This window comes from Acanthopagrus latus, chromosome 17 (genome assembly GCF_904848185.1).
Source record: "Acanthopagrus latus isolate v.2019 chromosome 17, fAcaLat1.1, whole genome shotgun sequence".
Classification (NCBI taxonomy): Eukaryota; Metazoa; Chordata; class Actinopteri; order Spariformes; family Sparidae; genus Acanthopagrus; species Acanthopagrus latus.
In genome coordinates this window covers 20680608-20707917 of record NC_051055.1, presented here as the reverse complement: position 1 = coordinate 20707917, position 27310 = coordinate 20680608, and the positions used below count along the sequence as shown (strand labels likewise).

General features: G+C 39.9%; 2 protein-coding genes across 3 annotated transcripts; one reads left to right on the top strand and one right to left on the bottom strand.

Moving 5' to 3' along the window:
* Window positions 1–997: 997 nt before the first annotated feature.
* si:ch73-86n18.1 (uncharacterized protein LOC564061 homolog) lies at window positions 998–3673 on the top strand. The gene is made up of 5 exons (XM_037075078.1): window positions 998–1080; window positions 1172–1348; window positions 1496–1647; window positions 1744–1865; window positions 3403–3673. The coding sequence occupies exons 1-5, from the start codon at window positions 1068–1070 to the stop codon at window positions 3563–3565; spliced, it is 627 nt and encodes a 208-aa protein (XP_036930973.1). The 5' UTR covers window positions 998–1067; the 3' UTR covers window positions 3566–3673.
* cd4-1 (CD4-1 molecule) lies at window positions 3496–27290 on the bottom strand. Of its 2 annotated transcripts, none has more exons than XM_037074996.1 (12): window positions 27254–27290; window positions 15109–15233; window positions 14215–14269; window positions 9758–9828; window positions 9512–9664; window positions 9230–9379; window positions 8016–8258; window positions 7551–7931; window positions 5990–6247; window positions 5738–5838; window positions 5591–5634; window positions 3496–5403 (listed from the first exon to the last, which is right to left on the bottom strand). In XM_037074996.1, the coding sequence occupies exons 4-12, from the start codon at window positions 9813–9815 to the stop codon at window positions 5373–5375; spliced, it is 1419 nt and encodes a 472-aa protein (XP_036930891.1). In that variant the 5' UTR covers window positions 9816–9828; window positions 14215–14269; window positions 15109–15233; window positions 27254–27290; the 3' UTR covers window positions 3496–5372. The 2 variants fall into 2 exon arrangements, with proteins under 2 accessions (XP_036930891.1, XP_036930892.1); XM_037074997.1 differs by lacking the exon at window positions 27254–27290 and adding an exon at window positions 15588–15671.
* Window positions 27291–27310: the final 20 nt, after the last annotated feature.

The window sequence follows — 27310 nt, the reverse complement described above, 5'->3', positions numbered from 1 at the left end:
TTAGTTAAACCTTCCACTAAGAATTTCAGCTTTTCCTGAAAAAGACTCTGGAATGTTCATCATGTTGGCACCATGTGTTGTGTTTGCTGTTCTGGTGTTTCACTGTCAACTTGCCCTGCATTGAACTCTGGTATGCCACTGATTTTGGAATATGACAGACGAGGTAATAGATGACAAAGAACATAACGTGGGCATGTGAGTCAGAACGGAAGAACACCATTTTTAGAAAAACAGGTGAAAGAAAAAAACAGCAAGTACCTTCAACTTCTTGACATTAATTAAAAAAAACTAAAATTGGAACTCTGACAAGGTTGTGACGGCAAAGCAGCTGGGAACAGTGTGAGTGTGAGTGTGCTGTGTGCGCATGTTGTTAAGAAAGATAATCTCAGAGTCGAGGAGAGAGTACAGAGATTCAGGTGATAAGAACTTGTGGTGATGTGCAACCACGAATTTTAGCTCAGTAGTCTCTGAAGTGGACTCGGCGATAAAAACTAAACACTACTCCGCTTTAATTACTTTGGTCTGAATAACAAAACTTCATGAAGCAGAAGAGATGACACTGGCTGTGGGAATAAAGTGCCAAGAATGAAATAATAAATAGGACATATACCAAAAAATAAATAAATAAATGTTGACAGTCTGCTGGAGCAACAGAGTGGGCATCTGGTGTGTGTGAGTATGTGTGGTGTAGAGGTGATATTGTTGCAGATGCTCTATTAACGAAGAGAATACAAATAACCCTCCACACACAAGCACACACACACCATGCAGATGACTGCTGATTCCTTTTTTTTGAAGAAACCTTTGCTCATGTTTCGACAAATAATGCCCACCCACCATCAAATGTTTGTTTGTTATCAAAATTGGCGTGCCGTCAATGTAAGATTCGGAAACATCTGAGTTTACGCGATTTGATGATCATGCACACTCCTGTCTGTCCCGCCAATTTGCGCAATCTGTACTTTTCACCCTGTACTCTTTTTGGTACACACACTGCTCTATAAAAATACCCAGAGATCAGAGGGAGGAAGCCAAAGTTTGTGTTGCTCTACCGCCCTACGACAGACATGATGATGAAAGGTAAGACCACCTTACGCTGCGTGTACAAGTGATGTCTCTGTGGGTCCATTTGCTTGTGTTCTACAGTTGTATCTTCTCTCTGTCTTTTCAGGCCACGCCATCCTCTTTGTTCTCATCGGCTTGTTGGTTTCTGAAGCCTACTCTCAAGCTCCGGACAAATCAGAGAAAGAAGTGGCCTCTCTGAGGCTGGAGATCTCGCTTTTGAAGAATAGCTACAGACAGCTGTGTCAGAAATACAGAGACGTGGCCGCCAACTGCTCAGTTCCAGGTACCGTGCTTTCCTCTTCGTCTGTCCAGCAGATGGACGATGATTCACCATTTTTTAAATATATGTTCTGTGCACGTTTTCTGCTTTTTTTTCCCTGTAAACTTTACCTCAGCTAACCAGGCTTTGTTTGTTTGCATCGTTCCACAGACTTCCAATGCAACGAGTGTCCAGACAAGTGGCTTCATGTCGGAGACCAGTGCTTCCTCATGATCCCTGACAGGCAGGACTTCGCCACAAGTGCACAAAAGTGTCAAGAGATGGGGGCTCATCTTGCCATTTTGAACAACAGGGAAGAGCATGTGAGTGTCTTTTCTGCGTATGGTCGATGCTTTTCTCCGTGTTTGATTTATTTGTTTATTGACAAAGGGCAATACATTTGGATGCAATGTTTTTAGGATGCTGTGGAAAAAGAGGGCCGAAGGATCGCAGGGTTTCACACACACTACTGGATTGGACTGACAGACAGTGAGACTGAAGGACAGTGGAAATGGGTGGACAACTCAACAATTACAACACCGTATGTATGAAATGGCTTAAACTAGACAAACACTTCAAGTACTATAATGACTCTCTAGACATGAATAAAGTGCACACAGGTAAGTGAGTGTATGCAAGTCCATGAACTGAAATTGAATGAAGGTTCAGTGACCAAGATATTGTGGGTCACCTGCCTACAGCTTCAGGATGCATTAAGAGACTTACAAAAAAAGATCTCTATGTTTAAAACATGGTTCATAGTTATAATAGTGCCTTCATGTCATTTCAGACCTTAATGGATGTTTTTAGTGTGGAACTCGTTGTTCAGATGTAGCGAAAAGCAGAAGCGTCTGTTGAGCTTATTCCTTCCAATGTGTGTTTGCAAATACAGACCTCTGATATCTCTATCAGAGACCGGCCACTGTTAACACTGCTGCTGCTTGCCAATAATACTCTCAAAGAAACTGAGCCATGCTAACAGCTTGATGAGGTTGTACTTATGAACAGCAGTGCCTTGAGCTTAAGGCTAAAAAATGATAATGATAACAAGGTGATGTTTAGCAGGAATACAGCTGACCATGTTCACCACCTTACATCAGTGTGCTAACATGCTAATTATTTGATAATGTATTGCAAAATGCAGCTGGTTTTGATGGGAATGTCATTAGTTTTTGAGTTTTTAATTTTTTTTTTTATTAAAGAGCGCTGCAGGTATGACCTAATTTTGGTTGCTAAAAAGCTTTGGGATTCTTCAGTTAGATTTTGGATTATTGCAGAAAAACGAGCTCTGTGGCAAAAAACGACTTGATGACAATCTTCACAGATGAACACCATGTTAATGATTTTTGAAGTGAACATTTGGCCTTCAAATGAAATACAAAATGGTCGCAGGACTTCATCGTCATCACTGATGATCACTTTGAGGGATTATAACAAAATAAAATTGCAGTTGTCCTGGCAGATATTATGATTGTGATAAGGTTCACAATTCCTGGTAAATGATCATACTGGGCATGTACAAGCTGTGTTGCTATGGATACCCCTGCTCTATGCCCACTGTCTGGGTAAAGCATGGCAAACTATCCAAACTTCATCAAACACAGACAAACAAAGATTAAACATGTTGAATCTGACCAAACAAACACAGGCAGCCATGGCACACTGAACAAACTTCTGTGTTTGTCTGCGTTTGTTGGAGAATGTTTGGTTGGTGTGCCAGGGGCTGGAAGTCAACTCCTCACAGTTTCAGAAAAAAAAAACACTCCTGTTTTTTTTATCCATAGAAACATAAAGAATTCATCACCTAATCCCTGATCTTATCAGAAATAACAGAGTTTAAAATCATTATATTTGGAGATGTGTGGTTATTAACAGCAAGGAAGTGTATGAAAAATTGTCCTCTGAAAAGTAACTAGTGACTAAAATGTCAGATACAAGTAGTGGAGTGAAAAGTACAACATTCACCTCTGAGACGTGGTGGAGTAGAGGCATAAACTTTCATCCAGTACTTTATGTGACAGTAAATGTACTAAGTTATACACAACTTCACTCATTTTTTTCTATTCGCCTCTGTGTAGATTTTGGGACCCCGACAAAAACGAGCCCGACAACCACCAGTCTGGTGGGCCGGAGGGAGAGGACTGTGCTGTGGTGAACAGCTACAGTCAGACCTGGTTTGATGTCCCCTGCTCCTTCTCGTATCCCCGAATCTGTCAAATGAAAGCCAGTCCTATCCCTTGATCCCCATCACAGCACTGCAGGAACACAACAGCCATTAAAAATATTGAGTCTTTATTGGAAAAACATCCGTGGCCGAACCTACAAATAAAAAATTATCTTACAAAAGCATTCTGTTTTTTTATTCTAATTTGAGTATTCAGTATCAATATTTGCTTATGTGAAAAGTAATATATTTGTATATATATCCATAAAATCAAGTAACCAAGCCTACGGTATCAACACAGTATCATTGAACGTCTTGAAATATACATCACATAGAAGGACAAAAAGACAAATCTGAAAACAATGTAAGAGAATATAATAAGAAGAATTATTAACAGACAGTATCACAAACAGTAATGTAAAAATGATAACTAAATGGAAAAGCAGTTTCACACCCAATTTGATATTGTGGTGTTGGTGTTGTTATGGGAATATTATAATTAATGCTGTTCTAGGATCATCACTGCAACTGACCATTTATGTTTGTAATGTAACAGTGGTCGAACTCCGAACAAAGACGAGAAAAGTACGAGCATTGGTGAAATGATCCTTTGTAACACATCATAAATGTTCTGAAAGGGTCTTTTTGAACTCAAAGCATGTTTTACTCAACCTGACAGGGTATTTTTGTTGTTTAAACTGAACAGAATGCAAAGTAAAACTGAAAAAAGGGGGAAATGAGAGTAAAAACATTTGTGAACAGTAAACAATGTGTCCAAATAGATTATAAACCTGAAAATCCTCAACTCACAGTGGAATTCCAGTATTTTAAAACACGCTCCATGTATTTACATGTTTTAGTGTGGAAATTATTCATTTAATGCAAGATTATGTAGAAATTGAACTGAAACAGAACTGGGGATTTAAATTCCATGTCATTCTTTACTGATCTGGTATTCTGGAGTTATGCTGAAGTCTCTGTGTCATCTACTGACCTAAACCTGCACAGCTGGGTAGCATTGCCACGATTATTTGACAAGGGAACAGACAGATGGATTATTAATTTGCGCTACCTTCTGCCCCCATAGAATTGTTCTACTCTGAAATAACTTTTTTCCCCAGAAAATACTTCATCTTAGTCTTGCGTGTTGATTAGAGTTGTGATTAAAGTTTTGGTTTTAGTTTTTCCTAAGTTTAGGGCGATTCCAACCGTCAACATTACATTGAATAAAAGTGCTCGTTTTTTTGCCACTGACAGGCTGAGGCTCTTATCCATTCTATTACCGAACATATAAGTCTCATTCAAGGAGAAGCCTTGTTCTGAAATCTTGCAATATGTGACTTTTTACTGGAATCAGCGGTGCAGATGTGAGCTGGAGAGGGAGCAGCCAGCCCTAAAGGATTACATTGCAACCTTTGTCGCTGCTGAGGCGATCTGTTGGACCCATCTCAAAACTTTTGATCAGTTTTACTCATGAAAACATGTTAACATTCATATTCTAATCATCCAGGAATGACACCAAACAGTGTGATTGGTCAGTTTGAAAGATGGTCCTGGAACAGCATAAATCATGACGTTCTAGGAACGACACCAACATATTGGTATTAGATAAACCGCACTTTGATTGAGGAATTATGTGAAATAGAAAAGTTTCCACGAAATCAATTACATTTTGTAAATTACAAAAATTGAAATAATCCAAACAAACTGATATTTACAAGTGTAAAATATATTTTTGTGTGTCTGTCCGACATTTCAACAATGACAGGACTCTTTTAAACTCATCTAACACACCTATAGACTTTTACAGTTTAATAGATATGGCAGAAAAATCCGGTGAGAAATTCAGTCGGTTGCGATGTGGAAGTGTCTTTCTGGGAGATATTATGTTCTGTAGAATCCTTTGGGCTTGGGGCTGAAACAGAAAAGTCACAGTTTTCTCTTTGAGTCATGGACACTAGACACCACAAAATGAAGATATTTTTTTCATTAAAATCCTCATAAAACACCTCATGGCTAAGAGTTGTATTCAGATTTCAGTGCTGATGGGTGTGAATGTGTTTGAAACCATTTCATCAGTCCAGGAAATGGTTGGTACGTACTTTTTGCAATGGCAGAGTCGATGCCTGAGGTGTCTCATCTTCCGCTAATGTCAGCCACAGAGACAGAAACAAACAAAGAAACAGATATGACTCTTAATGCCATCCAGTGTGATCTAACACATTGGAATAAGGATGGTTTAACTGTACCTGTCTGCGGTGGCACAGGATGAAAACGAGGACGAGGACGAGGAGCACGATGACTGTGACGCTGCATATGATTATCAGCATCCACACACTCAGCTTTGGTTCTGTGTGCGATGGAGAAAGACAGTCATCAAACAGCGTACAGTACAGAGAACACATCATGTATGAAACAAAGTTTCTGTTGCAAAAGAAGATTGTTGCCACAAGGTCATGCCCTTGTCGTATTTCCTGTCACATCTCACTTCCTGCGCTCACCGATCTTCAGAGTTATCTCAACAAACGTCAGCAGTATGCCGCGCTGCCACAGCTCACACTTCCACCTTCCGCCATCTCCTGTACCCACTTCCGGGATGTTGAGGAGGGCGGGTTCACGGTCAGATGTCAGAGGCTGCAGGTGCGATTGTTTTGGTGGGATCAATTTCAGCTGCAGGTCAGAAGACAGCGGACGGCCGAGGCTGCAGGTCAGGTTGAGCTGCTGGCCAGAAATCAAGTCTGTTCCTGGGGAGGAGGTGACTGGAGAGAGAAAGGGCAGAAAGGCAGAGCATAGAAATAAAAATATGCATTACAACGAATATGAGATGCATTAGAACATTTGGAATTTAAAACCTATCCTTTCCTCTACTTTTACTGCCTCTGAATTAGACTGAGCCTTTAGCCTCTGTTGCTGCAGTGTGCCAGAGAGATTTGGCAAACAAAAAAAGAATAAAAAGTTTTTATAACAAGATGCAGAAAAATAGCATTATGTGATAGTAATACTATCAAATATGTAATGCTCATAGTAATAACAACAAAGAAAATACACAGTATAAGTGATTCATGACACTGGTTCGCAACCCAGGGGTCGGGACACCCAGGAGGGTTGAAGATCATTTCAAGGGGTCGCCTGATGGTAATGGTTAAAAAAAGTTATATTTTAGAGTGTGGAATATTATTTTACATGACTGTACCAGTGATATAATTTGCTATTTTTTTCCTATTTTTGATTTCCTGGTGTTTTTGTTTAATAATGCTTTTATAATTTATAACTTATATAATTTTATGACAATATAACTACCAAACCCAAACCTAACGACTTAACTTCAGCTACCAGTAGCCATTTTATGACTGTGGTCCACATCGTGGGTTTGACTTGTTAATTTCACCTAGCTGTCTTGAACACTATTAAACAAAACAACCTTGGTGTACTTTACACAGTAGCACTCACTCACAGCACTGTGTCTGATACACAGACAGTCTATTTGAATGCATGCTAAATTAAATTTCGTTTGGTGGGGAAGCGGTAGGGAAGCAGAAAAACTGCAGAGTGACTCAGAAGGAATTAGAGGGTTCAAAAGCAAACCAGGGGCCCCACATTTGCTTGATACGCCCCTGCCTTGAATTAATCCATCAGGTTGTTTCTTTTTCAAAGTTCCTGGTTGAATAATAGTTCAGATAAAAATGAGAAATCTTTTACATCATAAATCCTCAGAACACAGAGTCCAATTAAAATTCATTGCGTTATCACACTCCTCTGGCAGAGGCAAAGCTCGTTATACTCTATTAAAACAAGCGCAGCTAGACAAGTGTATTAGCCTCATGTCACACCAGGGACACTTCCAAATAAACTCTGCAGCCGAGAGATGAAAACACTTGCACACTACAACAGAGAGGTAGAAACGATTGTCTCCAACCTGTCATGAATGACAATTAGGAAGGAGCAAAGAAACTGGACATCAAAAAGATAAATGAGGACACTGTGATTATGAAAGAACAAGGAAGCAAAATTCCATATGACAGACGTGACTGTGCTTGTTCGAAGCAATTTGTTTTGACTTACTCTGCAGCACGTTCACTTGCACCATCCTGTTCAGAGTGAGACCACTGCGAAATTTCATGGTGCAAACATAGTCGCCTCTGTCTTCTACCTTCGCTTTATTTATGAACAATGACAGATTTCCTTTCATAAGGCTAGAGACAGGAGTCAGTCCTCGGTTTTTGTCTGGCTGCCAGCTCAGCGTATCATTCAGAGAGAGGGAGAAAAGCCTCTGTGGATCACCAGAAATGTGACTCGAGCCCAGGCTAAGGTAGTCCCAGTGCACTCCCTGGACGCCCTTAGCTTTGACTTGTTCCCAGGAGACGTCAGAGGGAATGGAACAGGGGATGGTGAGTGACTGGAATTTAGAGGTATACAGAGGATGGTCAGGAGCTGGGGAGAGGTCTAAATGAAAAGGAGACAAGAAATCATAGTAAACTTATGTCGAGGATGAGAGTAAGCAAATACGTGAATGTGCATATGACTCACCCACAACCGTAACTGTGATCGTGGATCTCTTTTCTTTATTATCGTTTGCCACAACACAGGTCCACTCGCCATTATGTTGTTGTGTGGCTGTCACTGTGTGTCGGCTGTTGTTGTTTACGTTCTCTCCTTGGGGATTCAGCCATTGTATCTTTGGCTCATCTTTGGAACTGCGAGGCCTGTCCGCCTCACAGGTCAGAGAAAGACGGTCCCCGGGCAGCAGAGGAGAGGCCGGGTTCATAGACACTGGAACAGAAAGGGAGCAGGATAAAGGAAACAGAATGGAATTGATCATGAAAAGGCTGTCATTTTTTTCTTAAAGCAATATTATTTAGAAATTGGCATTTTGTGCGATTTGGCGCCCTCCACAGTTTCTGAGTGCAATGAATACAAATCCCCAGTCTGTAACAATTCCTCAGATACTGTTTTTTTTTTCAGTAATTCGCTAGTTATTCAATACTTACAGTTATTTGACATATTTCCATAACTTTAATTTAACATATTTCTGGCACATATTTCAGCAAAAGGTGATTAAATTTGCGTGGATGGGCGATGAGGTGGAGTTGCTCTTTACAGAAAGCCACAATGAGCACATGTGAATTTAGCTGAGACACCATAGTTTCCTCGAACGTTCACAAAGATACACACAAGCCAGAGTTTCTGCACTTTTATAGGCGTTTCAAAAGAACTGTCTGTTTTAAATGACCTTAAACTCTGTTTGTGGACAGGAGGATAGCCGTCTCACTGTTGACAAGGCAGTGATGTCTAACTCCTACAAAACTCATGACATCATAACAATGTTATGTGTTGAAAACTTGTATGTTGAAGTAAACGTGTCACCATATTACAAAACACTGTACCATCACAGTGATTATAGGGTAAAAAAAATCAGTTCATTAATATTGCTGTAACATTCTGGATAATTCAGTAATCTAATGCCAGTTTGATCTAATAGATAGAAATGCTGCTGCAGTTTGGTAAAAAACCTCCCAAAATGTTAAAGCATCTTTGTTTGTTTTGCTTGATGAGTTAATCCCCCACAGCGCTCAGGCTAAAATACTAATAAAACATTTGAAGAAGATTAAAAATATGCTTCTTTTGAGCAACGCATTAACTAAAATTTAACAAAAGAGAATATGTTGACAACTACTTCAATGACTAAACATGAATAGCCCTTTAAAATGAAGAGATCATGCCACCCTGTTTTTTACCCTTACCTTGGACCTTTAGTAGTTTATAGTTTTTTTCAAGCTTGTCCCGAGGCAGTTTACATGTAAAAGTCCCAAATTGTTCTTCTGGGATTTCTTTGATTATCAGTGAGTTGCCAGACCAGGACAGTTTATCTTTCCACTTTGCCATGTCTTGTCCTGCAAGGAAAACGGTGGTTAGTATTGAAAAAAATCTAGACAATTTCATGATTTCCACCTGCATAATGTATTGATAGTAAAGAAAACACCCCAAAAACTTTATATATGTGAATAGTTCAATGCACTGTTTACCGTCATTTATCCCCGAGCCTCCGTGGGGGTTACGCCAGGCAAGTTCAAGGTCACCAAAATACCAGTACAGATAATGAACACTTGGAGTGTATTCCTGTGGAGGCTTCAGGGAAACTGTCTCTCCCACCTGTGCATATAGCACCTCATCGGCCCCTGAGAGCGTGAGAAGGACGTCATGTGTCAGTGCACAAAACCAAACTGTTCACAAGGCTAAATTAATTATTCACCTACAATCAGTACTCTTACCTGTCATTGACTTGAACACGGAGAGGAGAAGAAGGGCGGGAAGAATCGAGTTGCTCATCTCTGTCACAAATCTGAAAAATAATTTGAGAAAAAAATACATCTTTATATTGATGCTGTGTGACAATAATGTACTTTATTTGATTAAAAACTTTCCAATGTAGAATGGAGTACTTTACATGGAAATTACAAAACTAAAATGTAATAAAACTAGTTCTTAAACATTAAATTAGAATCTAAAAGAAACAGGGAGCCTTGATAGATTAAAAAAAAAAAAAAAAAAAGATGTGATTTGCTCTCGTTTACCCTGTCTTGTTAGTTTGTTTTTTAAGGGGTTTTTTTGGGGGGTGGGGGGGGCAGATGCTCCTGATCTATATTTTCTAAATAGTTTCTTTCTGTATTTATTTAGGAGTATATATATATATATATATATATATATATATATATATATATATATATATATATATATATATATATATATATATATGCAGATGCTATATCAGATGCTCCTGATCTATATTTTCTAAATAGTTTCTTTCTGTATTTAATCTGACACTAAAGTTGACGACAGTACCTAAAGTTGAAGCAACACCTGAACAGTGACTTTTTGCAAGGTTCTCAAAGTGTCTCTACCAAACTCTACCAAAAGATTCTGAACCAAAAAAAGCATCATAACACGCTTCGATACAATGCCTTGAAAAATAACTGTATCTGATACTAAGTTGGACACCTCTCAGAAGACACTAAGGGCATAGAATAAAAGATACAAGTAACAGGGCTTGTGCACTCTGTGTTTAGCACAAAAGCATCTAAGCTGATTTATTTCTGGAAGAGGTGGAGCCATGTGGCCAACAGTTGTTTCAGCTGTTGGAGAGGAGAGTGAAACAACACGGCCACTACTGGGGCATAGATACGGCGAAAAATTAGCATCGAAAATGTTTCAAATATTCAGAGTAGATATTTTTATATTTTCATATTGAACACTGGTGTAATACTTTATTTATATTGACAAATACTTTATTGAAAACAATAAATAAACGTTTTCGAGATTTTCTTACTTCACACCATTTTGTATGTTTATAAGATTTTGCTGCAAAGAGAAAACATTCAGCAGGAAGCAAAGAGGGGTTTGTGGTGGTCTCAGATTTGGAGAGATTTGAAGATAAAACACAGAGCTGAGAGAGTAGAGAGTAGAGAGTAGGCGGCCTGTGGTGGGTTTTGGATGTGAAGACTCAGACAAATGTTGGAGGGAAGAGACACAGAGCTCAGGCTTCGTTGTGGTGGGCCTTGATTTAGTTAAGGTGCAGATTCTTATCCCAATCCCTCCCCCTCTGCCTCTCACACCCCCTCTCTTCCTCCCTTGTTCCACGAAAGACGGATCTCTCCACGCTTGAAAAGAGAAAAAAAAAGAAACCACAGCAGCAGCAGCAGCACACCTAGGCTGTGGTTTAAGGTAGATGTTTCTCTCTTCTCTCCCCTTGTCTCACTCCCTCATCTCTCTCTCATCTCTCTACAGTGCGTACAGTGTGTCATGATTGAGCACAAAAAACCTTTTCAAAGACTGTTATCTCTGCCTTTATTCATTATTGATTCAGCCCATTAAAAAGAACAGATAAAAGTTATGTATCAGATCTTTATTTTGAGTTTAACTCCAATAAGATAAACAATGAGGGATTGCAAATATAGAATAAGCACCACAGCCCGGGTAATTTCCCGCGATGACGATGAAGATGTTAAAACTTTGAGCCGTGTTTAAAGCCATAAAGCGAGCGCAAGAGACAAAGATCAGAAAATTACTGGTAAAAATGTATTCGACTCTGAGATCAAATAAACGTCAAAATCAATGCAAACGAGTATTAATGTTTGCCTCGAGATTGAATACATTATACTACATAAATAGATGAGTGGGCACGATGAGCGCTGGCCTCACCTCAACAATTCAACTGAAATCATGAGATTTAGCTGAGGAAAAAGGACACTATTACGCGTTTTCAACATGTGTTGTGACACTTCCCAATATAATGTGCTATACTGCTTCTTATTATTATCATATACCATATCATTTATAATTTATTATGTTGATTATCAGGTGCAAAGTCAGTTTTTTAAATCACCTCTTAAAATAGCTGCCCATTTTACTTTCAGTGTCCAATACTAGTTTTATCTTAGTAAATCTTTTGTTTACTCTTTCTATTTAACACGTTTTAGTTCTATTGTTATTCTTTTTGGCACTGTATTTTGCACTTACTCCTTAAACACGTTGTATTTTGTGTATTTAACTAATATTTTGTGTTCTACTGTCCTTATTCTTATAAAAACTGAGCTCATAAAAAATTCTCATAAAAGTGTTGACCCTGACCCGGGTACACAGTTGGTTGTTACTGGTTGTAAATCTTTAGCGCAATCTCTGGCACAAGAATTTGCTTTGAGATTAATGAAGTTCTATCTTATCTTTATTTATCTTAAGAGCTAACAAAGCAACACGTAAGCTCATACAAACAGGAAGACAATAGGTTTAAGTCCAGTGTGAGTTCGATTTGCAAGACATTCAGATAATTTGTTTTAACTAATAAACTTCGACTACGATTCCCAAAAAGTTGTGACGCTGTGTAAAACATAGATCAAAACAGAAAGCAGTTATGTGCAAACAGACTTTCCAACAGCAGTTTTCTTTTAGCCACAGCCTATGCAGCGTCCTTTTTCGATCATGTGTTTCACTTGGTGGTGAACCCTCGCTTCCCCTTCACTTGTCAGCGACTCAGCCTTTTGAGGACGTCCATTTCACACCCAATCCTGATACGATCACCTGTTACCACTGCACCTGTTTACTTGTGAAAAACGTTGCTCTTTTTTCTTTTTAGCATTAAACAACTTTCCAAAGTGAGTAAGAATATATTTACTAAAAAACAATAAAGTTGATGAAGCGCATTACATGTATTGTCTTTGTACCATTTTAGATTAAGTATATGTCAAAAATGATTAGCGAGGGATGCGCGGTGAATGTGGACATTGATTGAGGACGTTTGTCGTTAAACTGTCAGTACGTTTGGCCTGATTTTTGGTGTCAGGTTGGGTGCTAAACCTCAGGATTTTCTTGTTGGTTTAAAGAAGAAGGATGTTTCACATACTTTGACACATTTGTTGCCGGGAAAAATATAATACTCAGAAAGATCGATAACACGTTCCCTTAAATTGTTAGTTGGCACAAACTGATATTTGAGATAATACCAATCGGATGTCTAACAGACAGATTTAATGTATTCAAACATATTTTTTAAAGACTTCAGATCCACTGGTAAAAGTACATGATAGATGTCAATAAAGAAAGTTTTTTCTAACTACTGTTTTTGGGTTACTATTCATTTATTCTTCTCTTCGTTTATTTGTTGCATCACTGTTAACTTTTATGGGATCAGGGCGCCGTTTAGCTCAGCTGGTAGATCAGGCGTCCCATGTACAGAGGCTTTGTCCTCTCTGCGGCGGCCCCGGGTTTGAGTCGTGTCGTACCTTCAGCTGTTCTATCAATAAATCCAACAAAGGATGTATTAAAAAAAAATATATGTGGATGAATGTATATAGGTGGATATGATGCGATGGGATGATGCAGCCACTGTTGTAAAGCGTAACAAAATTTTTTGGAGAAAAAAAAAATTGAGAAAAAAAGGATGAGCAAAGGATCATCGTGTTTTGTTTATGTTCTACACGGCGTCCCAACTTGTTTGTTTAAAAATGTCAATATTTGAGCACCGGTGGTCCACGGGGTCAAAGCACCGATGCGGAACACAATGTTGTCTTCTTTTGCATATCATCCTTCATCTCTTTCCCCTCGTTTCCTGTCATATATCTACTGTCAACTGTTCAGTAAATACACAAAATGCCAGAAAAATCTCTTTAAAACTCTCTTTATCTCACCATTAGAGGCACCGATGATACACAGCATAGCGAGGAAATTAGTTATAGCCCTCTACATAAAAGTATTGAGATACATTTAAAATTTATTCCAGTCTTAAAGTCCTTTTTATACCCACATTAATCCTAACACATAAAATTCTCCTTACGGCTTTCAAATCTTATTATCCTCCATTGGGACCTGACTCTTTAAATATGAGAACATTGGGTTGAAAATAAAGGAAAAGTCCATAAAAAAAAGGTTTTTGGTTTGTTAAATAAGTCATCGGCTACCTAAAGAACACCTTTAAAATCTGATGTGAAGTGTGTCGAGGAGAAACGTCTCAAGGCAAATGGTTTATGTATGTTTCCGGTGTATCTATAAAAGATCAAGGACTGCAAACTTGTGAATATGCAAAAATATTTCAAACCTGCTGGGGAGATTTGATAGAAAAGAAAATAAAGATGCACCATTCATCGCTGAGCTCAGAGGCTGTATAAGTAAAACAAGTTGAAGGGGAGATCAGAGACAGAGTGAAATTGATGGTAAAGAGACGTCAAAGTCATCGCACCTGTGGAGCTTTAACCCAGAAACCAAGACGATCGTAATCTGCAGTCAGGATGGAGCTTCAACAACATGCAGAGTCGGAGGGGGAGGGGAGGGCGAGGGTCAGACACAGTGGTGAGGTGAAGGAGGAGGAGGAGGAGAAGAAAACACAGGCAGGGTTAGTTTAGAATCTATTGACTTAAACTGAATTTCAATTCTGGTTTTGGGCTGAATTTATCGTCTCTCTTTACTAAAAATTTCCTTCTCACTGAATTGAACACAAATAAACTTTACACAGCTTAGAAACAAAATTGCTGAACCACTTTAATACTTGACAGAAAGACAGAATTTATATATCAGAATTATTTTTACAACATGTTGCTTGTTGCTGATTTATAGTCCACTGAAAACTCTGCAGCGCACATACTAACGCTGATGGTATATCAACTAATTTTGCTCAGCTTGTCATATTATATTTTAAGGTCCACGTTGATTTAATGCACAGAATTTCTTTAAAAAAAGAATTTTTACCTTTCTAATTTATAAACTGTGTGTGTAGCGAGAGTACATTTTGTGCCGTCATTGCACAAAATTAAAGCATCAAATTGATTTCAGGTGTACTGAGAATTTTATACATTTTAAATGTTTAATCTTTTAGTGTTTCTTTCAGCTTAATTTAAAGGACCAGTACACGCTTTTTATTCATACGTCTTGTAGCTGCAATTCAATGAATACTCAAAACTCACTATGACATTTCGTCCCGGGCGGGTCGGCTGAGGTCTTACAGGTTTTCGATTCAAACTTAGTGTCTGACGTGAGGAAAAATCTGACGCTGATCTTTCATGTGTATGGCAGTAAATGTTTTATATTTGAAAAGTATACTGAGCATGAAATGTAAAACAAATAACAGCATACTTACAGCTGGTGTTGAGAGCTGAGTGTCCCCTCTGTGCTCACTGATCTGGAGTCGGGTGGAAATGTTGAATATTTATCAAACAAACCTTCTTTTTTAGTGCGGTTGCACCTCCCTCGCCAGCGATTGGTCTGGAAACAAAGCACACAGTCAGTGATCAAACCCAGAATCAGAACAATGATCTTTGATTGGTCGTTAGTTACAGAGGAAAAGAGCAAGATCTCATCCTTTTGCTTTTTTTTTTTTTTTCTAAATACAATCTTAACAGTTTTGATTAATCGCCCAATTTCTGACTAAATTAGGGTAGTGTAATGTTGCCACATTTTAATCAGTCAGTTGAAATGCACTCGTGTGTTTCTTTGCTCCTTTCCACTTTTTAATGTGTCCAATTTTAAACAAATAAGCAACTAATCTTAATTGGCTGAATTGGCTCTGTGAGTTGCTGCCTGATAACAGAAGTCCCAAAAATTTGTGAAGGGTCTCACCGGACTCATTATCTATCTTTAGCACCTTCTAAATAGCACATGGGCGGTGTACGGCCTAATTTATTGTAATTGCTCAGTTGATTTTTCTCCTGGTCATAATTTTGCTCTGATTTAGATACATAATTAGCGTATCAGAATTCAAGCCATGAACTGCCGGACCAATCTTCACAAAGGCAGTTGATAAATGAGAAATTAAAAATGCAACATTTCCTGAACAGAAACACTCCGACGAAGCGCATAAATATCTGGCGGGGACGGCTGTTCAGAGAGACGCAATCATGTGAGTTTAATGCACATATGGTGTAAATCTAACACCAGGCTTCAAATCTTAAAAAAAACAACCAGGACCGCAGTTTATCTGCTCAAAGACCTGTCCCTGTACTCATTCCACCGTCACTTTAGACTTAATCTTTCAGTAAACCTGTCTTTGATCAATCATTTTATCAAAGGTAAAGTCTTTAGACATCTTTTAGGAAGCGGGCGAATGCTGCTGTGTGAACGACGGGAGCCACGCACATCAGTTTACTCCGTTGTCTTAAAGTTCACAGCGAGATAAATGGAAGTTAGAATTAGATAAAGCCTGCGGGGCCATTTGTCTTGTAGCAAACAAAAAGACTTTCAACGCCCAAAGGAAAAATCTTCCGAGTCCACACTTGTAGACTTATGAAGGATTTCTCTGATTATCAAAGTGCCTTGGCTACTTCGTCAGGCTGTCAACCAACGAGTGAGCCGGAGAGTCACTCCGTCACGTCAAAATCTTTGTTACTAACTGCTCCTGTGGATGTAAAAATACTTAATCTCAGCCAAAGAGACATAAATATTAGCAAAATGACCATGGTGTTTTGCTTTAAGTGAAACACAGAGAGGATGACTGCTTGCTCTATTTAACGCGGTGTAGGCAAAGACTGTGTCGGTAGCACTGTGCGCTCTTGGAGAACAGGAGAAAAGCTTGATTACAGAGGCTCCTTCCAAAAAAAGAAGATATCCCAAAACGAGAAGGAATTATTAAAGGGCCTTTAGTGTAGTGGCTGAATTATTAAAAGGGTAATCATGAAAAAGCCAACATGTTTGGACCATTAGGTCTTCATCAAGGCTCCGCGGGGCCCTTTTAATGATTTAGCCACTACAATAAAAGCTTTGTGATATTTTCTTCCCCATTCTTTTTTTTATTTTTTCACTTTTTCAGAGTGTTTTGATTGCCTCTGAAATCTCCCTTGAGCAATATTAAAGTTAGATAATTCATTATTTTCCTTTACTGTTTGATAACCTGGCATGTGTTCTCTGTCTGTCTCCATTTAACGATGCATCACACCGGTATCAACGTTCAGATCCCAGACGCTGTTTTTTTTTCCTCCACCAAAGCTTTCTTGCATCATTTGGATTTTCCTCGCAATTAAGCGAGTCAAGTTCGAATCTTTGATGGTAAAGAGAATTTTGCTCAAATCAAATGAGGGTCTGTGGGTTTGAACAAAACTCTCATCCATGCAAGCTTGTTAACGGTAGACCCGCCAAAACAGCCCCAGCAGGTGGAAGAGATTAACGTTTTTTCACTAAATGTTTTTATCTAACCTAATTCCTGTTTTCTTTTTTTTTTTTTTTTTGATAAACGATGTATTAGAGTTTGATGATTACACGAGCTGATCATGGTTAACCGAGGAAATTGGAGCAGCGCAGGGATTTAACAAACAAACCCACGAGCAGACAGCTTGTTGATCTCTGTAATGACAAACATTTGTCCTTAAATGAATTACACTGTAACTAAATTATATATATTAGATTTATCTGAACGTAGTCCTGCGCTCGCTGCCTCTTGCTGTGCTGCTTTCGATGGGACTGTGAACGAGGGCGACACTTCATGCTGAAAAGCGGCGTGGACAAAAGGGGCTCGGATGAAAGAACTCTTCTCAGGCCTTCAACATAAGTGATTTAAGGCAATGTGACAAAGGGAACCATTAGGAGGTCAGAGTAGATCATTACAACAGGAAAAATCAAGTACAGTGGCACATTAACAGGTCACAGGACCACACGTGTAGTCACACTTCTTATTTAATTCTTGAAAGTACAGTAGTTAGAAGTGATGGGGACAAAATTCAGCCATTACAAAGAGAGATCCAGTGTCCCCAGTGTAACAGACATCATATGACCCTGAGGAATGTTTGGTTTCTTATAAGAACATCAGCTTTTTGCAGATGTGTATTTATATAGGGACAAGTATGTGGCATAAACCGATGCCACACAGCAAAGCATTTATAGCCTGAGCTCATTGACATTGTCCGGGCCTTTAAAATACAAAGCAAAGGCAAGAGATGGTAAAAAGCTCAAACTGGACTCAGAATTCATCCAAAAAATACAGACGGAACAACGCCTGACGCGAACTGTGATACAGTAAAGCGCCGTAAAGCAAGAAGCACCAGATCAGTTATGGTTACGTGATTGATTGCTCCCTTTATGAAAACTGTTTTGATCTGTGTTTAAAATTGATCCAAGTCAGGATCCTGCTTGAGTTGTGCAGGTCAGGACCTCCACAATCTGTTCATCCGAATGATAAGTTAGGCACAATGCACTCCCGACGGAGCCCGAAACACTGGGTGGAACCACGAGATCACCCAGCAGCTGCGGAGGCTGATTGCACGGGCAATTTCAGACGAGTTAAAAGATTAGAACATTTTATCGAATGAGCAAAACACCCAGGATCAAGTTCAGACTGCACTCTGCATCACACAGTAAGTCTGGTATTTGGTGAATGTACACCTGTGAAGGAGCCAGACATCTGTTGGTGCTTATCTCCCCTCCTAACCTGCTGCGGAGTCGCGTCTGCACTCAATACAACAGTAATATCACGTCTGTGCCGCTCTGTTTGTACTGTTTAACAGCTTATTGTGATCCTTGCTGAAGTTATACACACAACTGTTACAATATCGCATTACAACTGCGTCAATTCGGAGTTCTGAAAAAACTTGAATAAACATCTGTACTGTTAAAACCAATCGCAGGTTTTGGCAGCCACAGTCGGCCTGAGTTTGTCTTTGTTCGTTTCTTTTCAGTGAACCTTGACATCCACTAGAAAATCTGCTCATTAAAGCTCAAAACCAATGAAGAAAGTTAACAAACTAAAGCTCTTCTGTTGATTCACTGGCATCCGTGGGTGAGAAGAGGAGAGGGCAATGTATTTATGGTGCTGGAAGCTTGACGATCATTTGAGGACCATTTATTCTTCCATCGCATTGAAGCATTCATTTTTAGACATCACTGCAAAAATAACAATCCTTCTTCATGGCAGTATTGAGTCGCCAAGCCTCGTCCCATGCTAACTAATTACAGCTACAGGTATCAGTTAAGGGACCAGAAGTGCAGAAACACGCTGCCGAGGTGGTTTACAGACGCGAACCACAACAAGGACAAAACAAACATCTCGCTCTCGTCTCATGTGTCTCTCTGAGGTTTGTCTGCCTGCCTCTGTACTGCCTCCATGAAGGGCTCGCACCTGCTTCTGTTCCCTCTGAGCTCGAAATGAAACAAGGCTTTTTGTTTGCTCCCCAGAACAAAACCCTTCAAGTTACGACTACCGCGCAGAAACGTTTACTACCAAGTGAGCATCTGGGCGTCACATCTGGCCCAAAGAATAGGCCCGAATTCTACCATCTTTCTCTGTGGATCTGTTTTTTTTTTGTTTTTTTTTTTGAGCTGTGATTTTGATGGAAAACACCTGAAAGTGAGGACTCCCTCATTAGTCACGCAGCTAACGAGGGCGAGCGTACCACATCGTGTCATTACTGAAAGAGAAAAAGACAGAAAGTGTGGGCCACAAGCAAGAATGAAGGGTGATTCACTTTTTTCACATACATCTCATCTTTCCTCATCCTCCGTTCTCTCCTACAGAGGGTTTCCCTCACAGGGCAATCTGTTTTCTCTGTTTCTGACTTTTTCAGTGTGTTTTATAATCATTTCGAGTGAGACTCATGGTGTGTGATGTAACCAAAGCACCGGGGGATGTCTGAGGCACGTACGAAGACCGGGGAGGTACTGAGTTTGTACTGTATGTTACTGAAATAAACAAAATGTCAGTGGAAAAGAGGTTAAGAATCAGAAACAAGTGACATTCAGTGACTGAAAAACAGTGTGTCTGTCATGAGGGGAACTTCATTCAAGCTTCTTTGAAACCTCACAGTAGTGAAACAGAAGATAAAGACAGAAAAGTTCTTCTCTGTCTCTCCCACTCACAGCTTCACCTCCATCAGTCGTGCACAAGTTATTTCTGTGCACTACTGTTTTGTTTGTGGGCTGCTGCGTGATCGTTTCATCAGAATGGAAAAATACATTCTTCTACATCTGTTCTGTTCCAGTCAGTCTAATTATCTCGGCGGTAAATGTCAAGTCATGTTTGCGCATTATTCCTAACAAGTGCAAACTAAGCAGAGGGATTTGCGTGATGGAGAAACAGCATCGTGTTTGTGTTAAAACTCGCTGTTACCGTAATGTTTTTCATTAACATAGAACTGACTTTGCTGAAGCTGAGTTAGTGATGACGTGGGTTGTGCCATGGAAAAAGTGCTGTACAGTCCCACAGCGCCTACATACATGTACGCAGTTTCACATTTCTGTAGTATTCTGTAAATAATCAATCTAAACTTGTCATTCCAAAATAACTGTCGTAGTTCGACCTCTCCATTGAGCGGCCTGTGGCAGGTGAGGGCTGTTGAAAGAGGTCACGATACAAAATACAGATTGAAAAGCAAACGTAGTCGTCGTGTACGCTAAAACTCAATTTTAAAAACAACAACGAAAACCAACGTTTATTTACTGAGGCACCACTTTAGTCTATGTTCACTTTGCACAATATTAAAGGGGCATTTTGTACATGAATAAATCACTTTTATTGGCCATATGAGAGCGGATTGTAATGTCACATGAAAAATGAGACCTTCCCCATCTCTCTTGTTGCCTGTACAGGCCTGTGGACTATTTGTTTTAGGTATTTACAGCTGCTGGACTGTGGATTTCTTTGCAAAGGATTTGGGTTGCCACACGCCAAACGATGTGACTTTACGCGCGTTCTCGAGTGCCTCGTCTCAGCACCTCGCCCCACTGCGCTAACAGACAGCACTAACGTTAGTTTAGAAATGGAGTCCACTAACATAAACCAAAACAGTTCCACAGAGCGCCTTCAAGCTTTATGTTCAGTAAAATGTCACTGAAATGTTGCTCTAACGGATAACGGATAAAGTAGGGCACATAACCACAATGTCACTTTGATTCAGCTCAGCTAGAACGTTGTTTGTATTAATCATGTATTTGCTCAGAGAATTTTGACTCCTCTAAGTATAAATGAAGACCATTTCCAGCCAGTAAAACTTCATTCATATAGGACTTCTCTAAACCTGAGTTATTAAGTGATTTATGCCAGTTACAATGTAGATTAAAGATAATGTACAAATACAGAGCACAGAGCATATCAGTACAAAATATAGTCAAACGCCTTTACAAAGACAGCAAGAATGCACTCTCTCAGAGCACACAGAGATCCATAATCTCACAGAGCAAGTCTCGATGTCATAGGAGCCTAAAAAAAGTGTGTTTTTGAGTCCACAGACTGATCTAACGAGGGGGGGAAGACTATTCCAGAGTCTGTGTGCCAAGACCGCCAAAGAGCCGTCACCTCTGGGTTTAAGTTTTGCATGTGGAACAACCATCTGCTTCGATGACCTGAGAGGGTCGGTCAGCGATGGCATGCCAGTGCAGAAAAGCCAAAATCTGTGTAATGTGAGTTCTCCGAGCAGACCTTGTTAAGAGGCTAGCAGCTGCATTTTAAAACCAGCTGAAGTCGAGCCAGGGCAGTTTGATGAGAGCAAGTTTCAAAAAAGGGGAACTGAAGAAGTTAAGACATGAATGATACGTTCTAAGTCAGAATCTTATAATAGTGCTCTGAAATTTGCGGTATTGCTCAACCTGAAATCAGGATCAGGTCAGTTTGTGGTGTTAAAACTGTATTTCAGTACAGGGTTTGTCACCATTAACTTAAGTTTGAAAAAGACGACACACGCTCCCGAAAGAAAGCAAAAAAAAAAGTTCACCACCTCCACAGTACAGTTTGTTATTGGTCATTAACAACGAAACAAATAATAAAAAGTCACATTTTAGTGAAGGTCATACACAAACTGCTTTTTGTTTGCTCTCCATACATAAATCACAATTATTCCAGTGACTTTCACAACCTCCTTACTGCGGCTCTGTGCCCCTTTAATTAATGTTGCGCTTGAACCGTCCCTGAAATTCTTGTTTTTATGTCACAACATCGACTCGGGGAAAAGGACTTGAAAAATACGCACTTAGAAAAATGATTATCATGTGTGACCTTGGATGCATTTCAACCCAAGCTTTTTGTAAAAATCAGAAGCTGTCAAATAAATGTGGTGGAGTTAAAAGTGTAATATTCGCCTCTGAGACTGAGTGGTGAAGAAATATAAAAATGCATAATGCATGCATGAAAATAATCAAAATACCTTGGATTTGTATTTAGGAACAGTACTTGAGTTAACACGTTTCATCGTCATTCATTTCGGCGCTTAACGCAAATGGTCGGACAAACACAGGTGCTGTCATCCACCTCGCAGGAGCAGCTTTAGAACAGTTTAACCATTACATCTCATTTCCTGGTTCAGTTACCCTTTAGCCTACTGGGATCCATCTTCTTGTTTAGCCGTAAAACACTGAAGCCACAAAGCTTTCACGCCCCGGCAGCACTGGCCGGCTGCCATCTTGTTAGAAAGACAAAACTACAAAATGCATCATTGAAGTGTGAGACTGGTCAGCCATCGGTCACCGTGAACGGGTTGTTTAAACACTGACTGCAAGCACCAGGATCCGCTCTGACAACTGAAACCTGCGTGGAACTGAAGCTACACATGAGGGGAGTTTACAGAACGGGAAACCACCTCTCAGATCATCACCGTTTGAAATTGAAGGATTGTTTTAAAAAATCGTGAAGTGTGCTGTTTCCACCTTCTGTCGGAGCACCAAGGCCTGACTAAAAAGTGCTGCTGTTTGGCATTCGAGATGAAAGCCTTGCTTGCTGCATTACACATTTGTACCAGCTGTTTACGTGGCTTAGTTTAAAGGGGCAGTTCAACCAAAAATCAAAAATACATATTTTTCTCTCACCTGTGGTATTGTTTACCCGTCTAGAGTTTTGGAGATGTCAGCCGTAGAGCTGTCTGCATTGATCATAAAACTAGATGTCACTCAGCTCAATACAAAAGCCATGACCTGGTTACCCAAGATAATCCACGGACCTTTTTATGAGCAGTTTCATTCTCTCTACCAAACTACACCTGCCAGCCGTGTCACCATGCATAAATGGGAATCAGAGTGGCTCCAGTGAAGTCAAATTCAGTTTTTAATCATTAGATCCACGACAGGGACACTGTTAGTGCTGATATGTAGTTTAGGTATAGTCAAGAGGAGGGCAGACATCTCTACAGTTGATGTCAAGCAAAAGTTGAAACATTCTGTACGGATGGAAAGCTCTACAGGTAAGAGGGAAAACATATTTTTAGACTTTGGGGAAGAATTGTCCCTGTAACCTCAACTAATATTCACCATAAGTAAACTCAATGTGTAGCATCATTGTCTGAGGGACTGAAAATGACACTCTCTGACCTGATTTTGGCTCCTGATGCTTTTCACAGATGGAATTAAAACCCAAATGCAAATACAAGAGGGAGAGGACACACACTGCCTCAGAAATTTCAGTTTCACTTTGAACAATTGTGTGTGTGCATGCGTGTGTGTGTGTGTGTGTGTGTTGGTGTGTGTGCGTGTGTGTTCACTTGTGCAAGACAGACAATGAGAAGAGAGAACTGAGTAATAGCCATGAAAAGGGAATCCTATTGTCTCAAAAACACCCCCAGAGCAACAGAGATGTTATATTTTCATCGAGCACAGAGCGAGGGAAACACAGCCTGGTAATCGCTTACAGAAGAGACCGAAAAAAAAAAGGCACGCTGGGCCTCCAAGTATAAATGTCGACACGCTCCTCACGACCCCGAGAGGACGAAAAGGAATACATGACGTTTTTTCCCATTACTTTTTCTTTTTCATCACATTGGCTGTGCACTCGCTCAAATAAAACAATGAGTGAGATTAAAGTGCTGACCTCCGGCTCCAGCCGCGTTTGAAGATATCGAACTCGGAGCCCTTTGTTCTACGTACTCCGCGGAATTTGAGGTCTATGCAGCAGAACAATGTGTTTAAACAAGAGGTGTCCTGCATCCAAACCTGGTGACCAGCCAAGTCGGCCACTTGGAGTAAATACAGCTGTGCATCCGTTTACAGAAGGCCGAGCTCGTGGTGAAAGCGCCCAAAACAAGCAGGACATAAAGATTCATGCGGCGGAAGAGCGTCACAGGTAAAATACCATGTGGGCTCAGTGTCATTTATATGGCTCATAATCACTTATCACATTGCATCAGGGGGCTTTACAGTCTGGACAGTGAACGTCACCCTCCATCCTTCGACACTCATTTTGAGCAAGTGACAAAAAGAAGAAAGAATGTAAGGATCCTTAGGAAGAGCAGCAGAGGAGGGAGCCCTGCAACAGATGTTGCGTGTACAGAACAGACCAACACAGAACATGAAGATTACAGTAACAGAAATTCTGATACATGCAGATTAATATATATATATATATGGAAGAATCTGGATCCAGGAGGACAACTGAGCAAGTAAAGGTGTCAGAAAGTGGTCGCAGATTGCAAACATTAACCACAGACCTACAAGCAAATATTGACTAAATAAACTTCCAAATTGAAATGAAGCATTGGCTTTCGCCTGTCAAATGACGGTGCAATGCCAAAATAAGCAAACCTGCCGTGGCGAGCACCCCCGTGTAGTTAATAACCGTGGTTAGGTTTAGGCACGAGGAGGGAAATTAGTTAGGGTTAGGGTAAGAATATGAGGGGACACCAATTGGAGGCAGCGGGCGCTTTTCACGGCAGGGCTGATGAATACGGCACAGCACCGGAGCAACGAGCCAACAAGGAAAGCAAATGAGCCATGGCGAGAAGCCAAAATACGTTGCATCAGTGTGCATTTTAACTAGATGTAACAATGCCTCCATGGATTGTCCCTGTCAAATTAACTGATAAATACATAACCACAACAATAATATATCCCCTTCCTTCTACTTTGCCCTTACTGCAAGAAACCTTGTTTAAAGTAAAAATGAGCAAACCTCACACATGATCTCCCAGAAGGCCTGCGCGAGTTTTTCTCAACTGACGGCTGTTTCGACCACATCTAGTCGTAGTGAACACAGCACGGACCAACACTAACAAGGTTGGGATATCCCTCCTGTGGCCATTAATGCTGTTAAACAAATAGCATCAATGCATCTGGGTAACATGAGTACAGAGTGTCTGCTTTAACTATACTTTCACTTCAGTGCATTTGAACACTTATACGCGTCCCTCAGTGGGCAATTCGAGGCTCGTCGGCGCACAGCAACACAAATAATTCATTCACACACACTAAAACAATCCAAAGATACAAAGTATGTAAAGAAGAAGGTTTTAACCACACAGGGTCAATGACAGTGTGACAGGACAACATGAGAATATTATGTCAAAATGTGCAGGTGTATTTATCAGCCGTTACACAATATTAACTGACCGTCTATTGCACCACGTTCATAAATATTAGGGACAGTGGCTTTGTTGTACAGACAGAGGTATATCTCTCAGCAACTTACACAGACTGTATATCATGTACACGACAAAGACTGGTTTAGATCAGCCAATTTTTAACTTTTAAACTGACATTTTTTCTGTAATTTCCTGTGTTACGGTCCTAATGTAAAAAGAACAAATCATGTGAGTTATACGTTGACAACATTCAGGAACACTGGGTTTGTTGAGGGATACATGCACCACGTTTTAAAGCTTTTTCAGGCTCCAGAATACCTTCGGGACTGAGTTACAGCATCCTTTTGCAGAACGCCGTGAGATGTTACTAAAATATGCCGGAGCATTCATTCGTTTTATATCAGATTACTTGACAACCAGCAGCACGTTATAGGAGAGAGACGAACATGAACCCGCAAACACGAACCAGAGATGGTCTCCAAATCATTTTAGTAAGTCAGTAATTTAGTTGTGGATTGGGTAAAAACATGTGGTGTGTTGAATATTCTAGTCGGGTTACATTTGTAGATGCTGTGTGCCACATGACATGCTACGTGGATTGCGACACACACATTACAGCACAGCATACACTGGTTTTCTTATGGCATTATTGAAAGCACATTGAAAGCTATTTGTTCTGACAGCCTACATGCTGGTGCAGACATAACGTAATGGGCAGTACGATAAACCTGTAAAGGTTCAGTTCTGGCATTGATCTCATTTGACAAAACTGATACCGTACTTATAAATACTGATATTTCATGTCTTAATATTGGTATCATATGTGTATTAGTGCCCTGAAATACAAAAACAAAACACATTATCAAAAGATTGTACTCTTTTACAAATTAGAAATGATAACGTAAAAGTTTACAATATATCCATGATTACTCCGTGCTCTTCAGAATAAAACATTGTTTACAAAATATAAATTACAGTATGATACAAATACACAACAATTCTTCTGAATAGAAAGACTAAGTGTGACGGTAACAGTTACTGTCTCATGCTTCTGAACATCGGTGAATTATTTCAAAATATTTTTAAAACGTAATTGATGGATACAAATCTGCAACAATCATTTTTCATCTTAGGCAACAGTTTGTAGTCCACAGAGCTGAACTCCTGAGCAATACTTATAATAATATTTACATTTTCCTGTTTAAAAGCTTTTTACATTTAGGAACAGATTTGTTACATAAGAACACAATATCGCGTACTCCTTTGTGTACTACTTGTGTATAGCCATCCCCCCAGCGATGCTAACGATTGCAAAATCAACCAAATGTCATTGTTCGTTATTGCACAAGTGTTTATCTTTACACTTCGGTAAGCTGAGGAGCAGTTTTCTATTTTTGGATTCCCTGATTTGAGATTTTGAAATCCCATCTCATCATGAACAGCACAAAACAAAGACTAGTAAAGTCTGAGCGCCACAGAGTGTCAAATCCATAGATTGAGACTGATGTCATTAATATTGTGTAAGGCTCTAGTGATAAAACAGACATCCAATCATTCAGAATTGTATTACTTCATCGTGCTCATCTGTGTTCTTATCAGAAAAATTTCACCAGGCGTTCAGATATTCTGGCTCGTCATCTTCTTGTAATTATTTGAGATCATTTGTGCCAGTTTTTGAGGCAACCTGCGAACAAGACAGATGATACCCAACCAGGGCCAAGACAAATCAATCAGCATTTGTAACGAGACAAAGACTTTTTTTTTCTTTTTTTTAAATGTGGCCTTGGACGAGACCAGACTGGAGCACTACAGCCTCGTCCCTCGGTGCCCCTTGGCTCCTGTCTACGAGAGAGGATCTCCGGCAGCGTCTGGGAGCCTTGCCAGTATTTGTAGAAACAATTCGTGCTCTCATTCACACACATATTGTCATCCTGACTCATGTGTCTTCCCTCTGTAAGAATATCCCTTAAATCGGCTAATAACAAGCACAGTGCTGAGTAAATGCACAGTGTGTTGAAGAGTACTCACATGTGATGTTCTCAGTGAAGCGATGAGTTCAGCACTGACATTTGGTCGACTGTCAGC

Coding starts and splice junctions, on each gene's coding strand:
- si:ch73-86n18.1 (XM_037075078.1), top strand. Junction 1,349..1,495: donor CGCCAACTGCTCAGTTCCAG/GTACCGTGCTTT, acceptor ATCGTTCCACAG/ACTTCCAATGCAACGAGTGT. Junction 1,866..3,402: donor AACTCAACAATTACAACACC/GTATGTATGAAA, acceptor GCCTCTGTGTAG/ATTTTGGGACCCCGACAAAA.
- cd4-1 (XM_037074996.1), bottom strand. CDS start 9,815: ATGAGCAACTCGATTCTTCCCGCCCTTCTTCTCCTCTCCGTGTTCAAG. Junction 8,259..9,229: donor TAAACTACTAAAGGTCCAAG/GTAAGGGTAAAA, acceptor TTTCTGTTCCAG/TGTCTATGAACCCGGCCTCT. Junction 5,839..5,989: donor TGAGATAACTCTGAAGATCG/GTGAGCGCAGGA, acceptor CATCGCACACAG/AACCAAAGCTGAGTGTGTGG.